This window comes from Papio anubis, chromosome 15, assembly GCF_008728515.1.
Source record: "Papio anubis isolate 15944 chromosome 15, Panubis1.0, whole genome shotgun sequence".
NCBI classification, from domain to species: Eukaryota; Metazoa; Chordata; class Mammalia; order Primates; family Cercopithecidae; genus Papio; species Papio anubis.
In genome coordinates this window covers 9,422,615-9,447,599 of record NC_044990.1, presented here as the reverse complement: position 1 = coordinate 9,447,599, position 24,985 = coordinate 9,422,615, and the positions used below count along the sequence as shown (strand labels likewise).

Below are 24,985 nucleotides of genomic sequence, written 5' to 3'. Positions count from 1 at the left end.
ATTCACTTATTCTATTTTCCTGCCTTTTGATTTAGAAAGACCTAAATGCTTTTAGATCTAAAGATAGAAGAGGAACGTTAAAACAATAATTTGTAATATGTACTCCTTCAGCTATTAATTCATTTATGCAATGGGCTTTATTTAGTGCCTGCTGTATACCAAGTACTCTGCTAGGTGCTTTGGACTCAAAGATAGGGACTGGGCTCAGTTTCTCACACCTGTATTCCCAACATTTCAGGAGGCCAAGGACTTTGAGACCAGCCTGAGAAACATGGAGAGACCCTGTGTCTACAAAAGAAAAATAGCCAGGACCGGACACGGTGGTTCATGCCTGTCATCCCAGCATTTTGGGAGGCCAAGGTGGGAAGATCACTTGAGCCCACGAGTTTGAGACCAGCCTAGGCAACATGGAGAGACCTTGTCTCTACAAAAAATAAAAATAAAAATAAATTAGCCGGGGCTGGGCACGGTGGCTCATGCCTGTAATCCCAGCACATTGGGAGGCCGAAGTGGGCGGATCACAAGGTCAAGAGATCAAGACCATCCTGGCCAACATGGTGAAACCCCATCTCCACTAAAAATACAAAAATTAGCTGGGCGTGGTGGTGCACACCTGTAGTCACAGCTGTTCGGGAGGCTGAGGCAGGGGAATCACTTGAACCCATGAGGCGGAGGTTGCAGTGAGCCAAGATCATGCCACTGCACTCCAGCCTGGTGAGAGAGGGAGACTCCGCCTCGAAAAATAAATAAATAAATAAGCCAGGCATGGTGCCTCTCACCTGTAGTCCCAGCTTCCCAGGAAGCTGAGGTGGGAGGATGGCTTCAGCCCCAGAAAGTCGAGGCTGCTGTAAGCCATGATCGTGCCACTGCACTGCACTCCAGCCTGGGTAATACAGCAATACCCTGTCTCAGAAAAAAAAAAAAAAAATAGAGTCCTTGCCTTTAAGATATACAGTGCAGTGGGACAAGCAGATTCAATTGGAGAACCACAGTTGTGATTGCAGTAATTAATATACAGAATATTACAGGATTACAGAAAAGAGGTACTACCCCTATCCTAGAGGGGATGGAGGAAGGGCATAAAGTATATTAATGACAATCTGTAATTCAGTTGGTTAAATTGAGCATGGGAGAGGGTGTTCAGGGCTTTTCAACTGGATGACTTTGTAATTTGGAATAAAACACCCAGTAGCTTGGCCGGATACCGTGGCTCACACCTGTAATTCCAGCACTTTGGGAGGCCGAGGCGGACAGATCACTTGAGGTCAGGAGTTCAAGACCAGCCTGGCCAACATGGTGAAACCCTGTCTCTATCAAAAATACAAAATTACCCGGGCATGGTGGTGCATGCCTGTAGTCCCAACTACTCGGGAGGCTGAGGCATGAGAATTGCTTGAACCTGGGAGGCGGAGGTTGCAGTGAGCTCAGATCTTGCCACTGCACTCCAACCTGGGCAACAGAGCGAGACCCTGTCTCAAAAAAACAAAAGCAATAACAATAAAAACCCAATAACTGTAAAGTAAAATATGTCAACTTGTGACTAAGGATTCATGTGGAAGAAGAAAAGGGTCTAATAAGTGAACATCAAGGTTGTGGGTTTAGAGCTAGAAGATGTAGGTTTTATTTTAAAATTTCTTTCTTTTTTATGTCCTTCCCTGCCTATATCACAGAAAATCAAATATAAGAAATGAAGTGCCTGCAAGTGATGGTTTTTAAATTCTTCTCTCTGACACAGCCTCTGTTAAACTTGGGAATAAATAAAGGTACCATCACCAGACTAGGGGAAGATTAACATTGTTTGAGGTTAGGATTTTAAAAAAACAAAGCAAGGCCAGGTGCGGTGGCTCACGCCCATAATCCCAGCACTTTGGGAGGCTGAGGCGGGCGGATTACCTGAGGTCAGGAGTTCAAGACCAGCCTGACCAACATGGTGAAACCCCATCTCTACTAAAAATAAAAAATTTGGCGTGTTGGCACGTGCCTGTATTCCCAGCTACTCGGGAGGATGAGGCAGGAGAATCGATTGAACTGGGAGGCGGAGGTTGCAGTGAGCCGAGATCGTGCAACTGCACTGCAGCCTGGGCAACAAGAGCGAAACTCTGTCTCAAACAATAACAACAACAAAAAAACAAATTTCACTAGATTTGCAATCACTGCCTTCATATACGATCAAAATATGAAGAAAAACTCAAAGTTAACTGCACTTGAGGTTTTCTAAATTATGGAATTGAGGGGGTCTATATAATTTTAAACCTGAAAAAAAGTTTAATCTTTACAACCCTGTGGTCCCCTCCACTTTATGGCTGAGAGAATTGAAGCATGGAGGTTTAAAAACTTGCCCAAGATCATACAGCTAGTAAGTAGCAGAGCTGGGATTTGCACCCAAGTCTATTCAATTCCAGTGCCTATTACTCACCATATCCTCCTGTCAAAATAGAAACCTTGTGTGGGTCCACTGCTCTCAAGATGTCCTGTGGCCATAAATGCACCCTGGCAGGAGCAAGCTGGTATAGACAACCAGTAAAGTGGATGGCCGTGCCAGTACAAAGCCAACACTGATCCTGGAAAATACTGATAGTGCCATATTCAACTAATCATCAAATTTTAATATCATGGATGCCATTGAAAGTATCTTAATCATTCTCATGAATATTTTGTAATATGAGACATTGAGAAGATAAGACAGTATTGAAATACATATCTAGATTTAAATGAAATGTAAAATTTGAGTGATTAGTAGAGGGAAGCAGAGGATAGTAAATATGTGTGAAAATAACATAAAAGTTAACTTGAGATATATTCTCTTTAAACACTGCATGTGCAGTATACCAATTTATATCCTCTTAATATTATAGTCTTTTTCATGTGCGTGTGTGATATATTGTCCATTCACTGAGACTATAATCCCTGAGACCAATAGTATATTTTCTTTTAAAAAAGAAATCAACATTAAAACAGGAAAGGTTATCTAATCTTACTCTTAAGTAGTTTAATACATTTGAGGAAATAAATTAGGTTATGGATGCTTATAAGCAATACAGAAAATCAAATTAACACGACGTAGGTGATTTATTCCAACTTTGATCTGTTACATTTGGAGGAATTGGCTGTTGGATTTAGAAGTGCACAAAATACCATTAGAGAGTGAAAAAAAGGGAAGTCTGTTATAACCGAATAGGGGCGTGGTCTGCTCAGGCTAAAAGGAATAGATAGTAGTTTCATAAAGGACTGATATAACTGTAGAGTCTTCAGAACTGGCCACTACAGCCCGCACATTTTCTCTACAGACGTAAGTATGTCTATTAATACCAGTCAGCTTGGTGAGTTAGAGAAACCATAGCCTGTGGATTTGGGCATATGCACTCTCTGCCTGCATCTAATCCTTCGGGTAACCGTATACCTACAACTCCAGTAATCCTAGAGCGGTTACATGGATGCACTAAGTGGTGTGATGGGAGGGAAAGATAGCATCACAAGGATTCGTTTGATTATAACAGTAATCCACACCAAGCCAAATAAAACAGCCAAACAGTTTAGAATGTGGTCTCTAATGAATTTGCTAATTCTACCAGGGCCTCACAAACATTTCCTGCTAGAGTACCCCATATCAAAACGAAGTGGCTGTTCTTTAATTACATGGAATAATTATTTGATTTCCAGGAAGTTAAGACAGTGCTTTGTATTTAAATAAAAAGTTCTAGACATGCTGTGAAACTCGATCAAACCAAGAAAAAGGGTGAAACTGAATGCCTGCTCAGTGACTCAAGATTTCAGCTGCTCAGCGAGCCTGACGTGACGGCTTATGAGCCCAGAAAAGGGGCATTTTAAACCCGGCTGGTTGGATCATGTCACTTTCTTACAGAAGCCCTGCCTTTCCAGAGACCTAAAGTGTAACGCAATCAGAGACCTTTGAGGGGCTAGAGGCTCGGCGGCTTCCGCCCCTCGGCACCAGCAGAGACCCCCGTTTTCAGGGGACATGACCCCATAGTGTCCCCCTCACTTTTTAAGGGCCATTAAAAGCCCGGGGCCTCTTATCTCAACGGCTTTGGGCGTGAATGTGGGGCAAGAGGGGGGGGGAGACCTGTGGGTGTCTCTTTTGCCTGAGGAGTTGGAGACACTTGTGGAAAAGTCAGGCCCTTTTCGCTCCGGCGGCCGCTCCGGTGTGGGGCTGGCTTGGGTTAGACACATGCACACATACACCATAGAGCTCTGCTTTCCCGTAGCAGCTGCTGCCTCTGCCTCTGCCTCTCCCGCCTCAGCCTCTTTGCCCGGCATACACACACATTCAGATTTGCGCGCTGTTTCAATCCTTGATGACGTGTCCCCGGAGACAGCCAATAGCAAACGGGCTCTGGTCAGGACAATGGGAGGTATCGGGCCAATGAGCGAGCCCCGTGAGTTGGCGGTAGCCAATAGGAGCCGCGCTGGCTGGAGAGTAATGTTACAGAGCGGAGAGAGTGAGGAGGCTGCGTCTGGCTCCCGCTCTCACAGCCATTGCAGTACATTGAGCTCCATAGAGACAGCGCCGGGGCAAGTGAGAGCCGGACGGGCACTGGGCGACTCTGTGCCTCGCTGAGGGTGAGTCTGGGGCAGCGCCGCGGCGGGGAGAGCGCCTCCGGCAGCTCCCCAGCCCGCGCGACGGCCGGATCCCCGCGGCCGGGAGCCGGCGGGTCAGGATCCACACAAAGGCAAATGAGGGGGGACCGTGGGGGGAACTGCGCACGGAGCGAGCCTCTGCCCGGGCGCCGGGAACGCTGCCCCGCGCCGGAGCCCCTTCCCTCAGGCAGCCTGAGGCGCCGGGAGCCCCGCGCCCCGCGAGTTTCCACCCCCGGCGGCGTCCGCGCTGACTGGCGCAAAAAAAAATTTTTTAATTGTGTACCCTTGGAACGTGTTTAGCCCTCGGCCGGGCGTTCGGCGGGCGTGGCGCGCGGAGCGCGGCTGGGCGGCGGGCCGGCGCGGCTCGAGTGGCGGGAGGGCAGCGGCGGCGTCATATTGCATTGGTCAAGGTCGCCGCAGCGAGCCAGGCGCTGGCGGGGGGAGCTGCGGCCGGCCGGCCGGGCGGGCGGCGGGCGGGCGGGGCGCCGCGGCGGGCGAGGGCGGCGCGGGGCCCGGGGGCGGCAGGCGGGCCCGGCCGGCCTCGGCCCGGGCGCGGCGGCGGCGGCGGCGGGCGGCCGGGCGGTGGCGGGGGAGCGGCGCCCGCTGCGCCTGCTGGAACATGGCTGACCTTCGGGGCCCGGCGCCGCTGGAGAGAAAACAAGGCGGGCGGGCGGGGGAGCTGGGCGCAGCAGTTCCGAGGCAACTTTTTTTTTCCTCTCTCTTTTCACAGCCCCGCGTTCCCCGTGCGGGGGCGGCGGGGCGCGCGGCCCGCGCGGAGGGAGACGGGGAGTGGCGGGCGGGTGGGCCCTCGGGCGGCCCCCACCGCGGCGGGGGGAGGGGAGCGGCGCGGAGGGGAGGGCCCGGCCGCGCGCCCCCCGCCCCTCCCCCGGCCGTAATGGCCGAGTGTGTGCGCCAGAGCGCGGCGCGCACCCCGCCCGCCGCCGCCGCCGCGCCCGCACCCTCGCACTCACACTCACACACACTCACACACACACACACACAAAGGGAAGGAGCCATATTCTCGCTCGCGCTCGCCCTCGCGGCGGCGGCGGCGGCGGCGCAGGCGGGGAAGACGCGCAGCGGCCATTCCGTGCGCGCCGGCCCCGGCGGCCGCGGGCGGAGCCAGCCCCCATTTCGAGCGGGGCTTCTCCCTGCGCGGAGCCTGACAAAATGGGGGCGGCGGCGGCGCGGGCCTGCGGGGCCTGCCGGGTGCACGTGGCGGCCTCGGGCCTGGGAGCCGGGCCGCGTCCTCTCGCGTCGGCCGCGCGGCCACCGGTGAAGTTCTGGGGGCGGGGGGCTCGCCCCGCGCGGGAGGCACCCCAACTTTCACGGCTCCAAAAAATACTCCCCGAGTTGGGGGAGGGGGCCACCGAGCCACGAGCAGGAGTGGCTTTTGTCCCTCATCCTTGTTTACTCGGAGAAACTTCAGACCGGACGTGTTTAGTCAGAACAGAAATACATCTCAGGGCCAAACCGATAGGAAACGAGGCTGCCTCGCGGTGGCACCGCCACCCTCCAGCCGGGTTCCGAGCACCGGAGCTGGCTGCAGCTCCCTCTTCGGAGCAAAGTTTTATGCAAAGAGGGTGTTTTTGAAAACTTTCGGTACACGGTGATTTTTTGTTTAAAGGTCCATAATTAGGAAGAGTCGACTCGCTTAGGCCCTTGTTTGTTCCCTACCTAGTAGTGCAAATCCACGAATTGGCAGCATGTTTTCTGACCTTTGGTTTGGTTGGTTTAAAAGGGTGTTCTAGATTTTAAAATCGTTTAAGTGACCAGTTACGCCTTCAGAGCAGACTCAGGCGGATAGATAGGGAATACTGTATGGGTATATCTTTGTGTCTAGACTTCTTAAGATCGCCGTGAAGGACCGTTTTTGTTTTGTTTTTACTTGGCATAGCCCCTTCAAGGAATTTAATCTCTCGGCCATATTCTTGTCTGATTTCACGGAGGTTGATGTCACTACTGTGTTAAATAACCAGTACCTTGGTTTTCATTCCCTTCCTAAGTACTTCAAGCTCTTATGTGTCATAATTTTATTGCTAACATCAGATAATTTATTTTTTTTTAGAAAAATAACTAAACATGGGCAAAGGAGATCCTAAGAAGCCGAGAGGCAAAATGTCATCATATGCATTTTTTGTGCAAACTTGTCGGGAGGAGCATAAGAAGAAGCACCCAGATGCTTCAGTCAACTTCTCAGAGTTTTCTAAGAAGTGCTCAGAGAGGTGGAAGGTAAGAGGGCTTAAAACATGCTAACAAGGTAATTAAAAGACAATTTCCAATTGAGGATGCAAAAAAAAGTCTAGTTGGCGCTCTCATAGTGTCACGCTATTACATAGCAAAAGACATTGGTTTTGAGAATAATTTACTTAAATTTTACAACTTAAACTTACAAATAATTATATTGTAGACCATGTCTGCTAAAGAGAAAGGAAAATTTGAAGATATGGCAAAGGCGGACAAGGCCCGTTACGAAAGAGAAATGAAAACCTATATCCCTCCCAAAGGGGAGACAAAAAAGAAGTTCAAGGATCCCAATGCACCCAAGAGGCCTCCGTGAGTATCTTGCCTGTTTTTACTTCCCAGACACGGTTTACAGTAGAATCTGAGAGAAATTTAGCAAGCTACTTTGTCAGTTTAGAGTGTAAGTGTACAAAGTTTCTTAGCTAATACGTGTTCATACTGGTTATATTTAAATATTATAAAATTCCTGTTGGGTGGGAGTGTTACCAGAGCAATTGAATTAGACACTTGGTCTCCTTTGCCCAGTGTATTTCCTTTGGTCCTTTTATTTCTTGAAAAATACTCTCTCTCTGAAATAGTGTAATTGTAGAATGTTCATCTGAGGCTCTAGTTAGTATAAACTAAATAGTTGTAAATTAAGCTTTGGTTGTGAAGGATATTAGCATATTATAGTATTTGCACCCTGTTTAGTGCATCACAGAAATTCACAGGCAGCTTTAAATAGCAATGCAGTGTACACTTGATACTATTTGTTTTTGTGGTCTGTTAACTTAAAATCCTAATTTTTTTTTTTTTTTTTTTTTTAGTTCGGCCTTCTTCCTGTTCTGCTCTGAGTATCGCCCAAAAATCAAAGGAGAACATCCTGGCCTGTCCATTGGTGATGTTGCGAAGAAACTGGGAGAGATGTGGAATAACACTGCTGCAGATGACAAGCAGCCTTATGAAAAGAAGGCTGCGAAGCTGAAGGAAAAATACGAAAAGGTAAGAAGTGTGGGTTTGCTTGGTAAAATGATGACGAGTACGCCAGATGTTGTATGATTGTACTTAGTTTGAGGTGTAATAAGTTTTTAGTGTAACAGCTACATTAAGTATGCTGTTGATATAAGTCTTTTCTCATCCTTCAGAGAATGCAGAGGACCAAATAAAGCGGTTTTTTTGACTAAATATAATTACGACTCAGACAAAGGCTGTGTACATTTAAGTTGGTTTTGTTATTCTCCAGTATCTTGAAGTTGATGAAAATGTTGATAGTCACTTCAGGTCAAAAATGAGTATTTTTAAATGGCTTGGCATACAGTACAGAAATAAGCTAGACAAAGTAATATAGGCTAGTTTTTCTTAATCATATCCTGAAACATTTAGGTTCCTTTCCTTTAGATATTCAAAAAACCACGACATCACTAAGTTAAATTTCAAGTCTGCTGCTCTGTCCAATAAATTAATAAGATTAAGGAAATCTATAACTCTTACAGTTAATTGAAATATTAAATACTTAATTTTCAGCTTCTTTAGTCATTCTGAAAAGTGTTTATTTCTAGATGTTTCGTAACCTCCTAATTGCATGGTTATTGACAAATTAACTTTTTTTTTTTCCTAAGACAACATGTTCTTCTAAGGATTAGGGTCTGACAGTGTAAACCTGTAGAGTGCTTTTTTGCATTCAGAAGGTGGCAGTGTCTACCCTTTAATCAAAGTCTCTACATTCTGGTTTTAATAGAGTTAGGATGTGGTACATAATTGCACCTCAATGAGGCATAACTTTGCAAATATTAGACTATGCCATTTCATGAGTTATAGATTGTTATAATCTCGTATTTTTATGTTCATTTATTGAAGTTCTACTTATTTCTGGAGTTGCAGTGGATCTACAGATACGTGGTATTTTGGTATAACTAGAATCTTGATTTCTTTCATAAACTTCTGCCATGTTCTATTTCTTCCCTTAATGTTTTTTTCTTCCCTACTGTTTTGTCCTCCCTTTGCTTTGGAAGGATATTGCTGCATATCGAGCTAAAGGAAAGCCTGATGCAGCAAAAAAGGGAGTTGTCAAGGCTGAAAAAAGCAAGAAAAAGAAGGAAGAGGAGGAAGATGAGGAAGATGAAGAGGATGAGGAGGAGGAGGAAGATGAAGAAGATGAAGATGAAGAAGATGATGATGATGAATAAGTTGGTTCTAGCGCAGTTTTTTTTTCTTGTCTATAAAGCATTTAACCCCCCTGTACACAACTCACTCCTTTTAAAGAAAAAAAATTGAAATGTAAGGCTGTGTAAGATTTGTTTTTAAACTGTACAGTGTCTTTTTTTGTATAGTTAACACACTACCGAATGTGTCTTTAGATAGCCCTGTCCTGGTGGTATTTTCAATAGCCACTAACCTTGCCTGGTACAGTATGGGGGTTGTAAATTGGCATGGAAATTTAAAGCAGGTTCTTGTTGGTGCACAGCACAAATTAGTTATATATGGGGATGGTAGTTTTTTCATCTTCAGTTGTCTCTGATGCAGCTTATACGAAATAATTGTTGTTCTGTTAACTGAATACCACTCTGTAATTGCAAAAAAAAAAAAAAAAGTTGCAGCTGTTTTGTTGACATTCTGAATGCTTCTAAGTAAATACAATTTTTTTTATTAGTATTGTTGTCCTTTTCATAGGTCTGAAATTTTTCTTGAGGGGAAGCTAGTCTTTTGCTTTTGCCCATTTTGAATCACATGAATTATTACAGTGTTTATCCTTTCATATAGTTAGCTAATAAAAAGCTTTTGTCTACACACCCTGCATACCATAATGGGGGTAAAGTTAAGTTGAGATAGTTTTCATCCATAACTGAACATCGAAAATCTTGATCAGTTAAGAAATTTCACATAGCCCACTTACATTTACAAACTGAAGAGTAATCAGTCTACTCAAAGCATGGGATTATTAGAATCAAACATTTTGAAAGTCTGTCCTTGAAGGACTAATAGAAAAGTATGTTCTAACCTTTACATGAGGACTCTATTCTTTAACTCCCATTACCATGTAATGGCAGTTATATTTTGCAGTTCCCACATTAAAGAAGACCTGAGAATGTATCCCCAAAAGCGTGAGCTTAAAATACAAGACTGCCATATTAAATTTTTTGTTGACATTAGTCTCAGTGAAGACTATGAAAATGCTGGCTATAGATGTCTTTTCCCATTTATCTCAATATGGACTGCTCAGGAAACGAGACTTTCCATTACAAGTATTTTTAATTAATTGGGCCAGCTTTTAAAATGAAGATGCCACATTCAAAATAGGGTATATTTTCCTATATTATGGTTTGCCCCTTTATAAATCGAAGTAGATAGGAGGAAAGAAGACACTTAAACTTTGCATCTCAGTATGAATTATTCAATTTATTTGAATGATTTTTCTTTACAAAACAAACTCATTAGTCATTATCTGCTTAGCAGTTTAGGGAACAATTTGGCAATTTTGTGGTTTTTCGAGATTATCGTTTTCTTAAAGTGCCAGTATTTTAAAATAGCGTTCTTGTAATTTTACACGCTTTTGTGATGGAGTGCTGTTTTGTTATATAATTTTGACTTGGATTCTTTCCATTTGCATTGGTTTATGTAATTTCAGGAGGAATACTGAACATCTGAGTCCTGGATGATACTAATAAACTAATAATTGCAGAGGTTTTAAATATTAGTTAAATGGCTTTCACTTAAGAATTTAAGATTTTGTTACATATTTTTAAATCTTGTCTCTAATAATATCTCTTAGTACCTTTTAAATAAGTATAAGGGATGGCAAAGTTTCCCTTTAAAAATACTCACTTTATGCTTATAAATAGGTTAATGGGCTGGTAAAAGGTTTTGTCAAACATTGCAAGTACTCTCGGTGCTATATATAAATGAGGAAAAACTAGTTTTACTTTCAGAATGATTTAAACAAGATTTCTAAAAAGATACATGCAAGTGAAAAGCAGGGTTAGTGATAGGCTGCAATTGTGTCAACATCAGATTTTTTGTTAAGAGGAACAAATGACTCAATCTGATTTAGATGGAAGTTTCTACTATATAGAAATAACCATTGTCAACAGTAGTAATTCTGATCGGTTTAAAATGAATTCTGGCTCAAGGAGACTGTAACTTTAGTAGGTATGTCATGACAGCTACCATTTTTTTAAGATGTTGAGAATGGGAACAGTTTTTTAGGATTTATTCTTGACCACAGATCTTAAGAAAATGGACAAAAACCCTCTTAAATCTGAAGATTAGCATAGTTTGGTTTGGTGTTCCAACAGTATCCCCTAGAAGTTGGATGTCTAAAACTCAAGTAAATGGAAATGGGAGGCAATTTGGATAATTAAGTGTAAAACCTTGTAACTGAAGATGATTTTTTTTAGAAAGTGTATAGAAACTATTCTAATGCCAAGATAGTTACAGTGCTGTGGGGTTTAAAGACTTTGTTGACATTAAGAAAAGACTAAACAATCTATAATTAATTGGGCCAACTTTTAAAATGAAGATGCTTTTTAAAACTAATGAACTAAGATGTATAAGTCTTAGTTTTTTTTGCATTTTAAAGAGGCATATGGCATATTGATTAACGAGTCAAATTTCCTAACTTTGCTGTGCAAAGGTTGAGAGCTATTGCTGATTAGTTATCATTAGTTCTGATGATCGTCCCATCACAGTGTTGTTAATGTTTGCTGTATTTATTAATTTTCTTAAAGTGAAATCTGAAAAATGAAATTTGTGTGTCCTGTGTACCCCAGGAGTAATGGTTAAATGATAAAGATAGGGAAAGCGCCCATGTGACACATACCCATTCAACAGGTATTTCCCTTACTAAAGGAAATGTAACCATTGCTCAGACATTGTAGGATTTAACTGTGTTGAAAATCACAGGAGAGACAACAGTGGTTTTTGAATGAAATACATGGGCACTACCTTGCTTGACATCGCATAGCCCTTGATGAAAGTTCACATTTAGTTCTGCTTGGTACAGTATGTCTCCTGAAAGGGTTCTTGATGAAAGTTCACATTTAAGTCTGCTTGGTACAACACGCCTCCTGAAAGGGTCTGATAGCTTTCAGTACCAGTAAGACACTTGAATATGATGGTAAGGTATCTGCAAATTTGCACACACTGTACACAGCTTAAGTCTTAGAATTAACTTGCTAAAGTGATTAGGCTCTTTTATTAGACAGTGTGATATTTGAATTTCTTTTTCATACTTGTGCTTTGTGTCACTTTCAAATGGCCCTTGAAATGCCTTTTAAAACTAGATTAAAGCCAGAAAGTGATTTTATTGGCTATCCAGCAAAAGATGGAAGGTGGTTCGTTTTCTTGTCCCCTTTTAATACCAAGGCAGTGCTAACACTTGCCATAACTTGGGAAATTCCCTGGGTCTATGCCACGTTGCTCCCCGATTAATGAGGCAAAATGTTGCTCTGTTCTAGAATTGCTTGTTTCACAATACATCATGAAGGAAATGCCATACGACATGGAATGACAAAAACATAATATGCCACACTCCAGAATATGTAATGCTCGTCTTCCAGGGGGTTTTGGTCTAAGACATAATCTCTGCCAGGAAGAAATGTTAGATGTCTTTAGGCATGTCAATTGGTTTGGACCTTCTAATTAGTTGAATTTTTACTTACTTATTTTGACATGAGAGATTACATAGAATTTCTGTGTTGCCCAGGCTGGTCTCCGAATCTGCTCAAATAATCCTCCCGTGTCAGCTTCTCAAGTAGCTGGGATTACAGGGACACACCACTGTGCCTAGTTTAGTTGAATTTATTGGGCATCCGCTGAAAAGGAAGTAGGAATAAAATCTGCAGTAATATGAATAAACCTGTAAGTGAGCATGAGCAATGGTGGGCAAAGGTATGCACACGCTAGAATCCAGAAATAGAAAATCAGTGGAAAGCCAGGCACAGTAGCTCACACTTACAATCCCAGCACTTTGGGAGGCCGAGGTGGGAGGATCACTTGAGGCCAGGAGTTTGACACTAGCCTGGGCAACATGGTGAGACCTTGTCTACTAAAAATACATAATTTTGTGAATATACTAAATACCATTTTAAAAAGTGGAAAAGGGATTAGAGAGATCCCTGTAAATTATGTACTCATATTGATTGTTCTCTTTAGTCACATAATTCAGTCACGTGACATTCCACAGTATGGTGCTCCATAATATATATTTTTTCTGTTTTCGATCTCACTTGTATATGATCCGTAATACTTTTTCTCATTCCCTTACTGATGGACATTTAGATTGTTTCCTATTTTTCGCTGTTTAACAGTACTGCACTGAACATCTGTCCATTTCTCTCAGGCACGTGTGGGTCTTCAGATACCTCAAAAGTAGAACTGCTGAGTCAAAAGACATTTGCATTTAACATTTTGGAACATGTTGATAAATTGCCCCCCGCCCACAAAAGCTGTATTTATGCTGTGAAACATTTTAACAATGATTTTGCAATTAATATTTTTACTGGTTTTTCTTTGGCTCTGTGACTCAATTTTTAAAAATGAGAAATTAAAATACTAAAATACTGTCATTTGTCCAGAGCTACCTGACCAGAATAAGAAGCACAGGCAGAGTCAACTGAAAGACTCTTAGGTCAAACCACTGCTTTATTTAAACTGCTAAACTATTTCTCAAACTCCTAGCCTCAAACTATCCTCCCTCCCTCCTCAGCCCTGTTGCTGAGATTACAGGCGTGAGCCACAGTGCCCGGCCTAAACTGCTAAACTATTTCTCTCAAGTTACTGCAGTAACTAAATAAGTAACCCACTGTGTGAAAATGAGGAGGTTCTTTCCCATTTTGATATACTCTTTCCTAAATGGAAGTATGTGGTAGTTTTTTGGTTTGTTTTATTCTGGAGAGGGTCTTTTCTAGCAGAGATTGTATATCAATCTTACAGAAGCTGCAGCCAACAGTTTTGGAAAAGCAAGTCGTTCAATAAGGTGTAGCGAAAGACGACATGTGTGGCCCAGATACTAGCCATTGGGAGACACGTATTTGGAAAGGCAGAATGGATTCTGAGGATTTGCCTTAGGAATAAAGTTCACCAGTTCCTTGCTGGAGATGATACTTTATGGCAAAGGACATACTCCGAATGTGCTTATAAATGAAATTGTATTTATATGCTTAAAGTGAAATTAAGCTTAGTTCCTTAGAATTACATAGAATCTCTCAACAGAGGCTTTACCATATTTTGTTTGTTAGCTTTTGCTTTCTGGGTTTTTTTTCTCCTCTTCACAGGTGTTGACTGTACCCTAGTTTTGTTTATTGGGTTTCAATCAGAGCTTATTTTATAAAGTGATCTGAGCATAACCAAGTAAGAGAATAAAAAGCCCTAAAATAAAATAAGGATCTGTTGAGTGTGCGAGAATGCTCCTAAAGATAAAGAAAAACAAGATGCTCAGTTGCCACAGCCTCAGGTGCCACCGTAATCCCTGGAAGAGATGAAGAGTAAAAACTTGGAGGCTGCTCAGAGCAAAGATATTGCAGCTCCCCCACGCCTACACCCCAAGCCCCACTTCCCCAGGCCTCGCTCTGCCATCTGGAATCAGCCTGGCTGGGGCTTGGACACAGGGAATGGGGCTAGGCACACTTAGGCTCAGAAGCAGAGAGGCTGACCAGAGAGCCTCTTTTCAGGGAGGGACAGAATAAGGCATAGCACTAGTGTAGGGTCCTAGCACATTAGAGGCGAACGGGCTCTAAGGGCTACTGTAGTCTAATCTGTGCATTTTGACAGAGGCCCGTAGGGATTCGGAGGCTTGCTCAAGGACAAATGGCAGTATCAAAACACTCCAGCAGCGCCAGGCTCACAGTAGGTGCAAAAAAGATGTGAGCTCCTTCCCCTTCCCTTAAGGACAGCAACAAAGAGGCTGGAAAGCTTCCTCATTGCCCCTCACTTCCAGGCCTGAGTTCTCCTGCTATGGCTACAATTTTTGCTATGCGGGGATAGCCAGTACAGTCTGCCATCACTGAGGATCTTCTCTGGCTTTCTCCTTTGATTTACTTAGACAGAACATTTCTGAACTGAGTCAAACCAAACCAAACAAAAATGTTCCCAGTCATGTAGAAAGTTATAGGCCATCTGATTCTAAAGGGCTGGTAATCACTGAAATAATAGATGCTGCTTAGGACAGTAGCCTGATCTTCTGGAAGTAGAAGCAAGATGCAATATGCTACACACGACTATAACTTTTGAAAAATCGGTTGCCCTTATTATGAATGAAACTTATATTATTGAAACAAAATAAATAAAACAAAAATCTATAATTCTACCAGTCAGCAAGACTATTACCACATTATGTGTCCTAAGGCCAGTTTCTATATATAACATGTAATATATATAGATACAGATATATAGAGATAGATTTTAAAAATTAAGGTGAGATTCATATAACAAAATTAACCTTTTAAAGTGAACAGTTCAGTGGCATTTAGTACATTCAAAATGTTCTGCGACCATCACCTCTATCTAGTTCCAGTATGATTTCATCACCCAAAAAGGCATCCCTGTACCCATTATTTTCTTCTCCACTGGCCCTTGGCAACCACCAATCTACATTGTCTCTATGGATGTATCTATTCTAGATATTTCATGTAAATGCAGTCACAATATGTGACATTTTGCGTCTGGCTTCTTTTACTTCATGTAATATTTTCACAGTTCATTCATATTTATCATGTATCAGTACTTTAATCTTTTTTTCTTTTGTAAACAGATTCTCACTGTGTCACCCAGGTTGGAATACAGTGGCACAATCAGAGTTCACTGCAGCCTTGAATTCCTGGGCTCAAATGATCCTCCTACCTCAGCCTCCCCAGTAGCTCAGACTACAAGTGCATGCCACCATGTGTGACTAATTTTTAAATTTTTAGTAAAGATGAGGTCTTTCCATGTTGCCCAGGCTGGTCTCAAACTCCTACCCTCAAGCCATCCTTCTGCTTCAGCCTCCCAAAGTGCTGGGATTACAGGTGTGAGCCTCCACACCTAGCCATTCATTCCTTTTTTGTTGTTTTGTTTTTTGTTTTTTGGAGACAGTTTCACTCTTGTCACCCAAGCTAGAGTGCAGTGGTGCAATCTCGGCTCACTGCAACCTCCACCTCCCAGGTTCAAGCAATTCTGTTTCAGCCTCCTGAGTAGCTCGGATTACAGGCACCCACCACCATGCCCGGCTAATTTTCTGTATTTTTAGTAGAGACGGGGTTTCTCCATGTTGGCCAGGCTGGTCTTGAACTCCTGACCTCAGGTGATCCGCCCGCCTCAGCCTCCCAAAGTGCTGGGATTATAGGCCTGAGCCACCACTCCCGGCCCATTCATTCCTTTTTAAGGTTGAATAATACTCTATTGTGTGTATATACCATAATTCCTTATTCATTCATCCAGTGATAAGGTCTTAGGCTGTTTCTACCTTGTGGTTATTGTGAATAGTGCTGCTATGAACATGCGTGTACATGTATTTGTTTGAGTTCTTGTTTTCAATTCTTTGGGTATATATCTAGGAGTGGAATTGTCAGGTCATATAGTAATTTTATGTCTAACTTTTTGAGGAACTGCCAAACTGTTCTCCACAGCTGCACCATTTCACATTCCCACCAATGATGTATGAGGGTTTCAATTTCTCTACAACCTTGCCGGCACTTCCTATTTTCTATTTTTTAAAATTATAGCCATCCTAGTAGGTGTGAAGTGGAATCTCATTGTGGTTTTGTGTCTCCCTAATGACTGATGATACTGAGTGTCTTTTCTTCTGTTTATTGGCCATTTGTATTCTTTGGAGAACTAATTCAAGTTCTTCACCCATATTTAAATTAAGTTGTCTTTTTGTAGTGTTGTGTGCATATAGATATACATACATATATATATGTTTTTAAAAATGGTAATAATTTACAAATATTGCATTTGTAAGCTACTTTTTCTACTTCACAGTCTATCTTGAACAAAAGTCTATGTCAGCTGGGCACAGTGGCACACACCTGTAATCCTAGTACTTTGGGAGGCCAAAGCAGGTGCATCACTTCAGGCCATGAGTTTGAGACCAGCCTGGCCAACATGGTGAAACCTTGTCTTTACTAGAAATACAAAGATTAACCGGGTATGGTGGCATGCGCCTATAGTCCCAGCTACTCGGGTGACTGAAGCACAAGAATCGCTTGAACCCAGGAGGTGGAGGTTGCAGTGAACTGAGATGGTGCCGCTACACTTCAGCCTGGGCAACAGAGCAAGACTCTGTCTTTAAAAAAATAAAAAAGTCGGCCGGACGCGGTGGCTCACACCTGTAATCCCAGCACTTTGGGAGGCCGAGGTGGGTGGATCACCTGAGGTCAGGAGTTCGAGACCAGCCTGGCCAACATGGTGAAACCCTGTCTCTACTAAAATACAAAAATAAACTGGGCATGGTGGTGGGCGCCTATAAGCTACTCGGTAGCCTGAGGCAGGAGAAATGCTTGAACCCACGAGTCAGAGGTTGCAGTGAGCCTAGATCGCACCATTGCACTCCAGTCTGGACAAGAGCAAAACTCCATCTCAAAATAAATAAATAAATAAATATAAATATTAAAAAAGTCTATGTCATGATATATTCGTATTCTGCTAGGCATTATTTTTAGTGCCTGAATGTAAAATACCATAAATTATTAAATCAATTCCATATTATTAGACATTTAGTTTATAATTTTTTACTGTTACATATGAGGGTAACATGACTACCCTTTCTTTATGCTCACACCTTTGCCCATAATTATTTCATTAGGATATAAATATATTCCTCAAAGTGAAATCACTGAATCAAAAGATGAGCCAAATTTGGTGAATTTTACCAAGCTACCTTTGGAAAGTTTTCACGCAAAGGTAACAACTTTTTAAAAGGCTATTCAGACAATTTTACATATAAGGGATACAAAATAGGGTCATGGTTTCTAAGATTTTATAAAGGTTCGAGCCTACAACAGTGGGGGGAATTGTGAAAGGAGTAAACCTTCAAAAGCAAGCAGATAAGAAGCCTGAAACACCTGGAAAACCATTGGATTGAAATGTCCACTCCCCTTTATACTTCTGTTACCTTACTACTTCTCAGGTTGGAGATTAACAGAAAGAGCTTTTATATTCAAGTAATTGCAGAACTGCAAAAAGTGAATGCCTAGATCAATTGGAATGGGTAGAAAAACTCTGAAAATTTTGCAAGAGCATTAGAGCTTTTCTGCTTTTCACTTCATTGCGTCACTGTACCTTGTAAAAACCTACATAATCTCCAAAACTTACTAATTAGTAACTGTATCAGATTTTTTTTCTTTAAATAAGATTAAATAACAACATTTTCACATACTGTTTTAAAACCAAGACGTAGATCAACATTCTTTCAAGGCATACACGTTTCATTTAATAGTGGCCAGTAGGCCAACATGAAACTGAATTAATTATATATAATTTATCCTCTAGACAACCCCATAGGAATCTTTTTCATACATTGATGAGTATTGGATTTTACCCTACACAGGTCACTGAAAAGCAGTGTAAATTTCATGTTTTTTTGTCTTTTGTTTTTTTTTTTTTTAGATGGAGTCTTGCTCTGTTGCCCAGGCTGGAGAGCACTGGCACAATCTCAGCTCACTGCACCTAGGTTCAAGCGATTCTCCTGTCTCAGTCTCCTGATTAGCTGGGATTACAGGCACCCACCACCACTCCTGGCTAATTTTTGTATCTTTTAGTAGAGATGGGGTTTCACCGTCTTGGCCAGGCTGGTCTCAACCTCCTGACCTCAAGTGATCCGCCCACCTCGGCCTCCCAGAGTGCTGGGATTATGGGCGTGAGCCACCGTGCCTGGCCTCATGTTTCTTTTAAGAACTTAACTTTTAGAAGGCAGCATTGCAAACTTTCATGTCTGAATTTATATATATTGAGCTTCTATAGATAATTACAATGTACCATTAGAAATAATATTGATTTTGGCCAGGCACGGTGGCTCACACCTGTAATCCCAGCACTTGGGGAGGCCGAGGCAGGCAGATCACGAGATCAAGAGATCGAGACCATCCTGCCCAACATGGTGAAACCCCATCTCTACTAAAATTATAAAAATTAGCTGGGTGTGGTGGTGGGCACCTGTAGTCCCAGCTACCTGGGAGGCTGAGGCAGGAGAATCGCTTGAACACAGCAGGCGGAAGTTGCAGTGAGCCAAGATTACACTACTACACTCCAGCCTGGGAGAAAGGGTGAAACTCTGTCTCAAAAATAAATAAATAAATAAATAAGTAAATAAATAAATAAAACTTGGGAGTTTTTTAAAAAAATTGTTAAGGTCCTAAAGGTTTTTAAATAACTCTACTCAAGAATCAACTGACTCAGGCCAGGCGATGTGGCTCATCCACCTCTCTCATCTCTACTGAAAAATCAAAATGTTGATTTTGGGGCCGGGCGCGGTGGCTCAAGCCTGTAATCCCAGCACTTTGGGAGGCCGAGACGGGCGGATCACAAGGTCAGGAGATCGAGACCATCCTGGCTAACACGGTGAAACCCCGTCTCTACTAAAAAATACAAAAAACTAGCTGGGCGAGGTGGCTGTCGCCTGTAGTCCCAGCTACACGGGAGGCTGAGGCAGGAGAATGGCGTAAACCTGGGAGGCGGAGCTTGCAGTGAGCTGAGATCCGGCCACTGCACTCCAGCCCGGGCGACAGAGCAAGACTCCGTCTCAAAAAAAAAAAAAAAAAAATGTTGATTTTGGCTGGGCACGGTGGCTCACACCTGTAATTCCAGCACTTTGGGAGGCTGAGGCAGGCAGATCACTTGAGGCCAGGTGTCTGAGACCAGCCTGGCCAACGTGGTGAAACCCTGTCTCTAATAAAAATACTAAAAATTAGCAGTGCGTGGTGGTGCATGCCTGTGATCCCAGCTACTCGGGAGGCTGAGGCAGGAGAACTGCTTGAACCCAGGAGGCAGAGGCTGCAGTGAGCTGAGATCAAGCCACTGCACTCCAGCCTGGGCAAAAGAGCAAGATTCTGTCTGGGGAAAAAAAAAAAAAAAGAATCACTGACCTGGAAAAAAAAACAGAAATGCCATTTTTTTCTTATTTTTTGCTACATCTTCATTTTTAGGCCAAATCTAATTTGTTCTTACCTCTAGGTCTTAGTAGGCTATTAATTCTTAAAATCTTACTAAGAAATCATCAAAATACTTCCATTTTATTTTATTATGAATATCTTTTTGTATGTTATTTATTTTTTTTTTTTTATGAGACAGAGTCTTCCTCTGTCACCCAGGCTGGAGTGCAGTGGCACAATCATGGCTCACTACAGTCTAAACTTCCTGGGTTCAAGCAATCCTCCTACCTCAGCCTCTCAAGTAGCTAGGACTACAGGCATGCACCACCATGCCTGACTAATTTCTTTTAATTATTTTTTGTAGAGACAGAGTCTTGCTATGTTGTCCAGGCTGGTCTTGAATTCCTGGCCTCAAGCAATCCTTCCTCCTTGGCCTCCCAAGGCATAATTCCACCCTCACACCATTTTTTTCCAGAGATGGGCTGTCCCGCTGCTAAATGAGCTATGTTGTAATTTCACAGCAACAGACTTACAAGGAGTAGCTTCTACTGTCAGACATCCAAAGGAATTCCTAAAATGTATTCTCTACCCAAGGGCCCTAGAACCTGGGTCTCCATAGTTTTTTGTTTGTTTTGTTTTCGTTTCTTTTTTTTTTTTTTTTTTTTGAGATGGAGTTTCACTCTTGTTGCCCAGGCTGGAGTGCAATGGCGTGATCTCGGCTCACTTCAACCTCTGCCTCCCAGGTTCAAGCGTTTCTCCTGCCTCAGCCTCCTGAGTAGCTAGAATTACAGGCACCTACCACCACGCTCAGCTAGTTTTTTTTGTATTCTTAGTAGAGGCGGGATTTCACCATGTTGATCAGGCTGGTCTTGAACTTCTGACCTTAGGCGATCCACCCACCTCAGCCTCCCAAAGTGCTGAGATTACTGGCGTGAGCCACTGCATCTGGCCTCCATAGTTTCTTCTCTCTTTAATTCCAGGAAAGACAGCAGTTAGGTGAGTAATGGAAATTATCAGACAAAAATAATCTTCTTGTCGTCTAATCTAGATTCCTTTCTGGGACCCAATTTTAGCTATTATAAAAACCAGAATAAAACCCATCTGCCATCACTTCAGAAAGTGCCAGGGAAAAAGTCTAAGGAAGGCTTTTATTATTTATTTATTTATTTATTTTTCATTTTTGAGACAAAGTCTCACCCTGTCACTCAGGCTGGAGTGCAATGACTCAGTCATGGCTCACTGTAGCCTCAACTCTCTAAGTTCAAGTGATCCTCCCTCCTCAGCCTCTTGAGTAGCTGGGACTACAGGTGTGCACCACCACACCCAGCTAATTTCTGATTTTTTGTAGAGACAGGCTCTCTCCATGTTGCCGAGGCTGGTCTCGAACTCCTGGGATCAAGTGATCCTCCCATCTCAGCCTCCCAAAGGCCTGGGGTTACAGGCATGAGCCACTGCACCCGGCCCTAAGGAAGAGTTTTAAACAATAAACTAGCAAGAGGCCCAGTGAGGTGGCTCACACCTGTAATCAATCCCAGCATTTTGGAAGGCCAAGTTGGGAGGCTTGCTCCAGCCCAGGAGTTCAAGGTTGCAGTGAGCTATGATTGTACCACTGCACTCCAGCTTAGGTGATATAGCAAGACCATGACACAGAAAGAAAGAAAGAAAGAAAAGAAAGAAAAGAAAGAAAGGAAAGAAAGAAGATAATAAATTAGTAAGATATATAGTCATGATAAAGCTGTTCAAAATTATGTTTGCAAGCTAAGTTTACATAGGAAAGAAACATTTGCTGCCTGGTAGAAAGAAGGCCCTTAATTTTTAAAAAAGAGATTTTAAAAGAAATTTTATTCATCAAAATGTGGCTGCTACAAGAACTATGATATTGTACCATTCGGTATATGGTCCTGTTTACCATATGTATGTGTCCTCTTACTAGCTTAAAACTTGATGGCATGACTTTGAAAGTGCAAAAATGGTAAAACAAAAACAAAACCAGGGCAAATGCTCAGCTGTCTTTTCTTTCAGAGAAACTCAAGGCATGAAGGAACCCCTCAGGTAACAAGTTTGTCGCCCTCATCTGTAAATTCTGCAATGAGGCAACCAACCCATTTCTCCTTTGCTTTCAGGTAGGCTCTGCTGATCCCCTCTCCTCTGTCACTGCCCATGGCTCAGACTGACTCGATCCTTTCTCAGTGGCCACAGCCAATGCAACTGGGTGCCTGGGCCACCCAGAAGAGTGCGGTAGGAAGCTGGTCAGCTCTGGCCACCTTTAGGGTCTGTGCACATCCCCCAGGCCTGTCCAATGAGGCCAATAGCTATGGCAGCCTTTTTCGGTTTTTTTCTCTCCTGGATTCTTTCTCTTTTAGTCTCCAAAGATCTGTAGGCAATGGTGTTGGATTCCAGTTCCCTATCTCTAGGCATGTTGTCTTCAAACCAAAGGCCTTGTGTATAAGATTTCTATTTTCCACTTTCTATTAAGACAGCAAGGAGGGGCCGGGTGCGGTGGCTCACACCTGTAATCCCAGCACTTCGGGAGGCTGAGGCAGGCAGATCACCTGAGGTCAGGAGTTTGAGACCAGCCTGACTTACATGGTGAAACCCCATCTCTACTAAAAATACAAAAAATTAGCCAGGCTTGATGGCACATGCCTGTAATCCCAGCTACTCAAGAGGCTGGAGCAGAAGAATCACTTAAACCCAGGAGGCAGAGGTTTCAGTGAGCTGAGATCGTGCCATTGCACTCCAGCCTGGGTGACAAAAGCAAAACTCCGTTCCCCGCAACATCTCCGGCAAAAAAAATAAAAATAAAAATAAAAATAAATAAATAAATAAAAACAAGGTAGCAGTGAGGGAGTCAAAACACAACTCAAATTGCATAGTTGTTTGTGCGTTTGTTTGAGTGATGTGGTTACATTTATTTTTCTAGTAAGATTGTCAGTTCCAGAAGGTCCAGAACTCCTATCACTTGCCTGTTGTGTCACCTGTGCAGGTGCTCGTAGATAAGTGCTTCTTGAGTGAACTCGTTTTCTACTCTGTGACAAATCACAAATTCTAACATGTTGGTTCTAATAGTGAACGGGATACAAGTCATCTCCGAAAACCTAGGTTGGCATACCCTACTGCCCAGTGGCCTAGAGGGATTTGGTATAATGCTAGCAAGAAATGGTGATATTTCATTACAATTATAGAAGAAAACATTCTGAACTCAGATCTTGGAAAGAACAGACACTAATATGCCCAATGAATATAATTTTCACAGTATTTCCAGGTGTGGATGTCTGTATTAGAAATGATTGTCACTTTTGCTGAGCGTGGTGGTGTGTGTCTGTAGTCCTAGCTACTTGGGAGGCTGAGGCAGGAGGACTGCTTGAGCCCATTAGTTCCAGGATGTAGTGCACAATGATTGTGCCTGTGAATAGCCACTGTACTCCATCCTGGGCAACATAGTGAGACCTTATCTCTAAAAAAAGAAAAGAAATGAAATGACTGTCACTTTTGACAAGCTTTTAAATTTTCAACTAATTTTCTTCTTAAAATATTTAGGTTTAGAGAACACTTGCTTTCAGAGTGAAGTCCTTCAGTTCCATTAACACATAAATTTCATTAATGCCATGAAACCTTCCTTATAAAGGTCTGAATTCTTTATAACTACAACAGACTACATTGGATCTGTCCAAAAGTCAAATGTGTTGAATTGAACTGAGTCTCAAACTTAACCACGTTATAGGTGAAAATCATCTAAATGATTATGCTTGTTATACTACTGTAACTTTCTAGTTACCCTATAATTTTACTTTCTTTTTTTTTTTTCTTCTTTTTTTCTTTTTGAGATGGAGTTTCACTCTTGTTGCCCAGGCTGAGTGCAATGGCGCAGTCTCGGCTCACTGTAACCTCCGCCTCCTGGGTTCAAGCGATTCTCCTGCCTCAGCCTCCCGAGCACCCCACACTGCAGGTGCCCGCCACCATACCTGGCTAATTTTTGTATTTTTAGTAGAGACGGCGTTTCACCATGTTGGCCAGGTTGGTCTCGAACTCCTGACCTCAGGTGATCCGCTGGCCTCAGCCTCCCAAAGTGCTGGGATTACAGGCATGAGCCACTGCGCCCAGCCCCTAATTTTACTTTCTTTAAATGACATGAGATTACCTTAAATAGTGACAAGTGGCAGACATCATCAAAAGAAACAGTGAAGACCATTAATATTTTGTCAGACTCTGTGCAATGGGTTGGAAAACACATAAACCCAGGGAGGATGAATTTCCTTACCCTCAGATAGATCCAATTCCTCCCCGTAGGTCGAAGACAACCTTTTACCAAAGGTAAAAGTGAGAAACCCGCCAGCGACTTGATTGATGAGTAGGCAGCCTGCTAGTAGGGGACTCCTTCACTCATTTACAAACGAGCTGGGCATTGCACTCGGCCCTGGAGATGCAGAGGTAAACAAAGCAGACCCATTGCCTCCCTCACAAGTTTCTAGGAGCTTAGATTTTCACGGAGAAGACAAAACAATGAACAAGCACACACATACCTAAGCCAGATCATTTCAGGTGCTGCGCAGGCCCACAGAGATAACACAACAGGGTAGTGAGACAGGGGTGAGTTCGAGAGGCTGGAAAGGCCTTTCCAAGGAGAGAATAGGACGAAGTTCGTTCCCTTTCAAACTGTATTCGTCATGCAGCCTGCTGACTCTATTTCAGTTGGCCTGGACGAGGACGGGTGGCTGATTAATGTTCAATGACCCACGCGGGCAGCCCAGGCCGACAGTTCCTCAGGACCCTGCAGGTCAACGTTTCGCAACTTCCCAGGCCTCTCCCTGCTCCAGAACTCGCCTGACTCCGCTCCCAGTTTTTCCAGTAATCTCCTCCTCACCGCTCCGCTGCTGCATTTTACTCACGCCCTCCAGGGAGCGGTCCTCGGCGTCCGGCTCTCAGGATGTGGAGAGCTGCAAATAGCGCCGACAGCTGCAGCTGGAGGTAGCCGCCCGGGAAGCCAGCCAGCTGCTGCCACCACAGGGGCCAGGGCCGGCCGCGGGCCTCCGCACGCCCTTGTGAGCAGCTCAGCGGAACCCTCGACGAGGCGGGCCGACCCGCCGGTGCAAATCACGGCTTTT

At 43.2% G+C, this 24,985-nt stretch overlaps 1 protein-coding gene and 1 long non-coding RNA gene across 7 annotated transcripts; one reads left to right on the top strand and one right to left on the bottom strand.

The window, feature by feature from the left end:
- The first annotated feature begins 4,400 nt into the window (after positions 1–4,400).
- Positions 4,401–11,558, top strand: HMGB1 (high mobility group box 1). Of its 4 annotated transcripts, none has more exons than XM_009191720.2 (5): positions 4,401–4,578; positions 6,665–6,828; positions 7,007–7,152; positions 7,647–7,821; positions 8,832–11,557. In XM_009191720.2, exons 2-5 carry the CDS (start codon positions 6,679–6,681, stop codon positions 9,003–9,005), a joined length of 645 nt encoding a protein of 214 aa, XP_009189984.2. In that variant the 5' UTR covers positions 4,401–4,578; positions 6,665–6,678; the 3' UTR covers positions 9,006–11,557.
- LOC108582841 lies at positions 9,333–24,985 on the bottom strand. Of its 3 annotated transcripts, XR_004178634.1 has the most exons (3): positions 24,404–24,983; positions 24,142–24,297; positions 9,333–14,284 (listed from the first exon to the last, which is right to left on the bottom strand). It is a non-coding gene; the product is annotated as an uncharacterized LOC108582841 (long non-coding RNA). The 3 variants fall into 3 exon arrangements; XR_004178633.1 differs by having other exon boundaries at positions 24,142–24,985; XR_002518269.2 differs by having other exon boundaries at positions 9,333–13,191; positions 24,142–24,984.